The sequence below is a fragment of the Urocitellus parryii genome, chromosome 15 (assembly GCF_045843805.1).
Source record: "Urocitellus parryii isolate mUroPar1 chromosome 15, mUroPar1.hap1, whole genome shotgun sequence".
NCBI lineage: Eukaryota > Metazoa > Chordata > Mammalia > Rodentia > Sciuridae > Urocitellus > Urocitellus parryii.
The window spans coordinates 2,598,030-2,604,732 of record NC_135545.1 but is presented as its reverse complement, the minus strand read 5'-3'; the positions used below and the strand labels follow the sequence as shown (position 1 = coordinate 2,604,732).

The following is a 6,703-nucleotide window of genomic DNA, read 5'->3' as shown; positions in this document are numbered from 1 at the left end:
GTAAGACCCAGAGCCCAGGGAGGACCCCATGATGGACAGGAGGTGAGACCTGCAGCTTGGCCCCCACCTCAGCTGCCACCCTAGTCCTGCAGCTGGCCCCACTCTGACCACACAGAGCTGCCCAGGAAGGACCTGGATCCAGCCCTGGGAGGATTCCCGGATTCTCTGTCTCCTCCTAGAACCATCGGGTGCCTCTGAGGAGACAACAGCAGAGTGAATACTTATAGGACGACCTTGAAACCTGGAGGTCCCAGCAGGTGCCTTGTCCCAGAGACTAGGAGGCTGAGGCAGGAGGACCACAAGTTCAAGGCCAGCCTGGCACTGTAGCAAGACCTGTCTCCAAATTGGAAATAAGCAGCCTGTTATGTAACTCCAGGGTAAAGAGACCCTGGGTTCAGTTCCCAGGACTGAAAATACACATCCAGGGTTCCTTAGCAGAGAGCCAGCTACTCCAGCCTCCACTGTGAGGTGCAGACAGGGCGGGGCGTGTTCCCCTGCACACCACCCATCTGCCCTGCTCCTCATTATCCTGTGGCTCTCCCTAAACCCTTCTGAGGGCTTCTGATGTCTGAGGCGTAAACTCAGACAATCTTCAAATTCCTCAGTAAACTTTCATCTTCTTGTTTGGGACCAGGGATTGAACCCAGGGGTGGTTGAACACTGAGCCACACCCAGCCCTCCTTTGTATCTTACCTAGAGACAAGGAATCACTAGCTAGCTCAGGGCCTTGCTGAGTTGCTGGAGGCTGGCTTTGAACGGGTCATCCTCCTGCCTCAGCCTCTGAGCTGCTGGGGTTACAGGAGTGCCCCAAGTTCCCGGCCTTCAGTGTTCCACATCCACACCCTCCTACAGGGCTCCCTGTGAACACGTTGGCCACGTAGACTAAAATTAGGGAGGACCAACTACCTGGAGGTAATTCAGCTCCTTGGCCCCCTGAGCCCGGTCAAGACTCTGAGGCCTCCTGTGGCTGCAGCCTGTCCAGCAAGGCAGGGAGACTGGCCATCCTGGGTCATGGTGCAGGGCCAGACACCGTCTCCTTGCCCTGACCTAGGTCTCCTGCAGGAGACTCCAGGGGGTGACAGTGTCCACCTCCAAGGCAAGATGACGTGGTCTTCTGGGGGGTGGTGACGAGCAGAGGCCCTCCTGGGTCCTCCCCTGGCCACCCCCTGCAGCTACCTGCCCCAGCCATGTCCCCCACGCTGTGTCCTCCGAGGCCCACGTGTCTCAGCCCACGTCCCCTGGGGAAGCCACGTCTCCCTCACACACGGGAGGCCGACTCAAGTGTGGCCCGGGGCCTGGCCTGGCTGGGCAGCATTCAGGTCGGTATGGCAGGGCCTCAGGGTCGGGGGTCCTCAGCTCTGGCTGAGATGTCTCCAAGGGCGGAATCCCCCTGAGCCCTGCCCTGGGGAAACCGAAGACACGGCAAAGAGGGGCCGCCCCATCCAGTGGGTGTGCACCTCTGGGGACGAGGAGGCAGCAGCAGCCCCTGCTTACCACTTCCGTGCTGTCTGACCTGCAGGGCCTGCACTCTCCTCTCTGGACGCTGGAGTCTTCAGAGCAGGCGGCATGAGGTCCACCCTGCCTGTCTTCCTCTGCCTCGGTCAGTGTTGGTGGGGGGAGGGACACAGGCTGGGTGGGGAGGGTCCCAGGTGCCTGTTCACAGGGAACTCTCAGGTCTTCGTCTCATATGGTACCAAATGGCTGCTGTGACCACAAGGGACAATAATCCTCCCCAACACTGAGATGCCAGCTCCTCACGGGGACCTCTCTTCCAGGGCTGAGTCTGCTACAGAGCCCCCGGGGGTCTTCAGGTGAGGGCCCTGCAGCCTCCCACGTCCTGCCCAGGCTCAGCCCCTGGGGTCTCAGGAGAGAAGGGAGCAGCCTGGGCCGAGGGTGGTGACAAGGTAGGGCAGTGGGACCTGGTACAGTGATCTGCCACAATCCAGCATCTGATTTCCTTGCAGGGACCCTCCCCAAGCCCACCCTCTGGGCTGAGCCAGGCCCTGTCATCCACCAGGGGAGGGCAGTGACCATCTCTTGTCATGGGACACACATGGCCCAGAAGTACTGTCTCATTAAAGAAAGAGGCTTGAGGCCCACATGCAAACGTGCTTCACTGGACCCAGAGAACAAGGCCAAGTTCCCCATCCCCACCATGAGTGAGCGCCATGTGGGAAAATACCAGTGCTACTCTCTCAGCCCTGCAGGGGGGTCAGAGCTCAGTGAGCCCCTGGAGCTGGTGGTGACAGGTGAGAGGACACTCAGGGGTCCCAGCCCCAGGCTCTGCCCTCAGGGAGGGGGTCTGCTCCCAGGGGTCCCTCTCACAGCCCAGCTGGGGGTGGTGTGGTAGGAGGGAGCCATGAACACCTGCCTCCTTCTCTCCTAGGATTCTACAGCAAACCCAGGCTCTCAGCCCTGCCCAGCCCTGTGGTGACCTCAGGAGGGAAGGTGACCCTCCAGTGTGGCTCAGGGCAGGGATATGACAGGTTTGTTCTCACCAAGGAAGGAGGACACCACCTCACCTGGACCCTGGACTCACAGCGACACCCCAGTGGGCAGGTCCAGGCCCTGTTCCCTGTGGGCCCCCTGACGCCCAGCCACAGGTGGACATTCACATGCTACGGCTATTACAGGAGCAACCCCCAGGTGTGGTCAGGACCCAGTGACCCCCTGGACCTCCTGGTCTCAGGTAAGGTATTCCCATTTTTCCCTCAATCGTTTCCTGAGGCTGTGACATTGTAGGCAGAGTCCCCAGGTGTGAGAGGGTGACCTGCAGGCAGGACGGGGGGAGGCAGGGGGTTTGCAGGATCCAGCCCTCAGCCCAGGCTCCTCTTCCTCCAGGGGTGTCCAGGAAGCCCTCCCTCCTGACCCAGCAGGGCCCTGTCCTGGCCCCTGGAGAGACCCTAACCCTCCAGTGTCACTCAGACGTCACCTATGACAGATTCACTCTGTCCAAGGAGGGGGCACAGGACCTCCCCCAGCGCCCTGCCCAGCAGCCCCAGGCTGGGCTCTCTCAGGCCGACTTCCTGCTGGGCCGTGTGAGCCGCTCCCACGGGGGTCGGTACAGGTGCTACGGTGGACACAGCCTCTCCTTTGAGTGGTCAGCCCCCAGTGACCACCTGGACATCCTGGTCTCAGGTGAGGAGCCCAGAGGGTGCAGTCAGGGAGCCAGACTCTGCACAGCCCTGTTGGGGAGCCCCAGGACGTGATGGCCAGGGTGAGGTGGGGTCTCAGGACAGAGACAGGGAGGGACAGAGAGGACAGAGACAGGGGACACAGGGACAGGAAGAGTCAGAGACAATGAGACAGACAGAGAGCACAGGGTCCTCAGAGAGAGGCCTGGGGAGGTCTCAGCTCAGAACAAGCTGGGGCCACCCTCACCCTCCTTCCTCTCTCCAGGACAGCTCCCTGTCACACCCTCCCTCTCAGTGCAGCCTGGTCCCACAGTGTCCTCAGGGGAGAACGTCACCCTGCTGTGTCAGTCACGGATCAAGATGGACACTTTCCTCCTGTGCAAGGAGGGGGCAGCTGGTCCCCCCCTGCGTCTGAGAGCAGAGTACCGAGCCCCATGGTACCAGGCAGAGTTCTCCATGAGAGCTGTGACCCCAGCCCTCGGGGGGACCTACAGGTGCTATGGCTCTCACAGCTCATCCCCCTACCTGCTGTCATGGCCCAGTGCCCCCCTGGACCTGGTGGTCTCAGGTGAGTGACCCTGACCCCATCCTCTGTGAGCTCAAGGATTCCCTCAGGGCCCTGCCCAGGACAGCTCTGGGTGGGATGGGAGTGAGGGGCCTAGGGAGGGTCGGCCAGCGGGACTCACCCCTCAGAGAGGAGGGGCCAGCGGGGTCCTCCAGCCTGTGCACCCACCCACCACTGGAATCAGGAAGGTGCAGGTGGGCACAGGAGGGTCCTGGGGAGGCCAGGCAGGTGTAGGAGGATGGGCAGAGACAGTCCCCAGGGGCAGCCTGCACCCCTCACCCTCCTGTTCTCCTCATTCCCAGGACCCTCTGGGGGACCCAGCCCCCCACCCTCAGGACCCAGGTCACCAGCTGGTGAGTCTCAGGGGCCTCTGTGCAGACAGTGTCCCGCATTCTTGGGCAACCAAGGATCACTCTGAGCTACAAAGTCCAGTTACTAACTCAGCTAAGCGGTGTCCAGGGCACTGCAGAGAATGGTCAGGGATCTCAGGCCCTGGGGCTCAGTGCTGGGAGGCAGGAGGGGGAGGTCCAGGCAGAGGTGACTCTGGGCCCAGCCTGGGGAGGAGCAGCCAGCTGAAGTGGGGGGCAGGCAGCCCAGCCCTCACCTCCCACCCACCCCAGGAGGCCCTGAGGACCAGCCCTTCACCCCCACGGACCCAGGACCCCAGAGTGGTGAGTGAGGGGCTCTGGGGGGAGGTGGGGTCCAGGGCAGGGCTGAGCTGAGGGGGAGCAGCCCCCTCTGGAGATGCTGACGGGGACCAGCCCCTCCCCTCTGGGCCTCAGTTTCTCCAAGGGCAGAGGAGAGGCCTGGCCCTGACCTTCAAGTGCCTCTCAGGCTGACCTTGGCTGTGCCCTGCTGGGAGAGGGGCCTCCAGGGAAGCCTGCAGGACCTGAATCTGCAGGGCTCTGTCCCCTCTGTGCAGTGACAGTGACACTGAGCAGGGGAGGGCTCAGGGCCATCGGGGTGTCAGGCTCCTTCCCTCCAGCTCAGGGCTGAGCTCTGGTGGAGAGAAGGAGACTGGGAGTCAGACTCCCCAGTTCAGGCCCCGCTCTGCTGCTTCCTGCTGGGTGACTGGGCAGGGGACCCCCCTCTGAGCCTCAGTTTCCTCATCTGTTCTGGGGGGTGGGTGGCAGTGCCATGATGCCTGAGTGACAGGGCTGGAGGTGACAGGTGGAAAGACCAGCAGGGCTGGCACACAGTAGGTGCTCAGGTAAGCAGCATGGCTCCTCGTCCACACCCGTGCCCAGGACTGGGAAGGAGTCTGAAGATTCTGGTCGGGGTCTTGGTTCCCTTCCTCCTGTTGCTCATCTTCGTCCTCCTGGGACACCAGTGTCGGGGACAATGCAGGAAGGCAGGTGAGTGGGGAAGGGGAGACGTGGTGATGTCCCAGGGGAATTAGCCAGTTGTGCTCAGGGCACACAGGATGGGAAGCCTGGTTGTCACCCTGACCAGCAGGACCACCCAGGAGACCCAGCAAGAGCCCGTGTGGCCTCACAGGTCTGCCTTCTTCTCGTCACACAGGGCTCAGCACTGCTGTCACCTCCCCAGAGGCCACCCAAGGCCACCAGGTGACCCGTCCTCTCCTCCGCCCTCCTCTCTGCCCGCTGCCCTCTTCTCTCCTCCAGCTGATGGTGCTGATGGGCTCTGGTCGGCCTCCTGCCCTGAGGCCTGGGCGTTGGCCTCTCTCCTCTGCCTCCTCCCCCTGCTGAGCTCGCTGCACCTGCTCCTGAGGAGGAGGTGGACCTGGCCACAGCCCTGCCCTGCACTGGCCCCCTCCCAGCCACACAGATGGCCGACTCCTGGGGGTTTGCTGTTGGCAAGGCTCTACTGGGGGCTTGGGGCAGCAGCAGCAAACACAGTCTGGTGCTCAGACACAGGACAGCCCCAGGACAGACAGACGGGGCAGAGGCAGACAGGCGTGGGGCGACCAGGCAGGGCGACGGCTGTGAACCAGGACAGAGCCAGGTGGGGCGGGGGCCATGGGCAGGAGCAGGAGGGGTAACTGGACAGTCAAGGAGGGTTCCCTGGGGAGGACCCTGGACAGAGCCCTCACCACAGGGACAGGCCTGATAGCATCTCAGGAAGAGCGTCCTGCCAAGGGAGCAGCAGTGTGAGGCCAGTGGGCCCAGGCTGACCTGTCCAGCAGGCACGAGTCCAGGTGGCTGCAGGTGATGCATGAGGAGCAGGTGTGATGGTGGCAGGGGCAGAGGTGGGCAGGGCTCAGTCCTGCAGGTGCCTCTGCTCTGGCAGAGCCTGAGAAGCCCCTGGAAGTTCTGCTGGGCATGGAGAGCTGACTGCTGGCTGCAGGTCCCTCCAGCTCCCTGTGGGAGGTGAGGGGCACAGCCAGAGTGGACTCGGAGCTGCCTGCCTCTGTCCCCTCCACAGAGCCCTGCAGATGAAGACCCCTGGGCAGTCACCTACGCTGAGGTGTCACACTCTAGACAGGGGCGAGGAGGAATGTCACCTTTGTCACCTGAGTCAGGGCCATTCCTGGTCATGAAGGACACATCAGAGGGAGAGGACAGCCTGCAGGAATGCCAGGTGGGTCTTGTCCCCTCCAGGCCCCAGGCTCCCGAGGCTCCAGCCTCACCTGTCACCACTCTGCCCTCACTCCAGGTGGCTGCATCTGGTGCCCCCCAGGGTGTGACCTACGCCCAGCTGAAGGACCTCAAGCTCAGAGAGGGGACAGCCACTCCTCCTTCCTCCCAGGGACAGGAGCCTCCCACTGAGCCCAGTGTCTACACCACCCTGGCCTTCCACTAGCCCAGGACACCACTCAGATCCCATGCTGCAACACAGGGACACAGGGTCCTCAGCAGGTACTAGACAGCCCATGGACACGCAGCTGGCTCTCACGGCCAGCCTGGGGCCTGACATGCATGGCCAGGAGTATCTGAGACCTGCTGGAAGTCACCTGATTCCTAGTCACAATAACTGGTACCAGTCCATGTGCCACATTTAGACACTTCATTCTCTAAATAACCAAAGGGCAAGAGGGAAAAAT

At 62.4% G+C, this 6,703-nt stretch overlaps 1 protein-coding gene across 1 annotated transcript; it reads left to right on the top strand.

The window, feature by feature from the left end:
* Positions 1-1,566: 1,566 nt before the first annotated feature.
* On the top strand, positions 1,567-5,993 carry LOC144250446 (leukocyte immunoglobulin-like receptor subfamily A member 6). Its single transcript, XM_077793292.1, has 9 exons — positions 1,567-1,600; positions 1,965-2,249; positions 2,387-2,689; positions 2,842-3,138; positions 3,400-3,702; positions 4,002-4,052; positions 4,323-4,370; positions 4,947-5,054; positions 5,950-5,993. Exons 1-9 carry the CDS (start codon positions 1,567-1,569, stop codon positions 5,991-5,993), a joined length of 1,473 nt encoding a protein of 490 aa, XP_077649418.1.
* The last annotated feature ends 710 nt before the right edge of the window (positions 5,994-6,703 follow it).

Excerpts from the sequence above, each read along its gene's own strand:
- LOC144250446 (XM_077793292.1), top strand. The coding sequence starts at position 1,567 with ATGAGGTCCACCCTGCCTGTCTTCCTCTGCCTCG. Across the intron at positions 2,250-2,386 it reads CCTGGAGCTGGTGGTGACAG|GATTCTACAGCAAACCCAGG; the intron begins GTGAGAGGACAC and ends CTTCTCTCCTAG. Across the intron at positions 4,371-4,946 it reads GGACCCAGGACCCCAGAGTG|GACTGGGAAGGAGTCTGAAG; the intron begins GTGAGTGAGGGG and ends ACCCGTGCCCAG.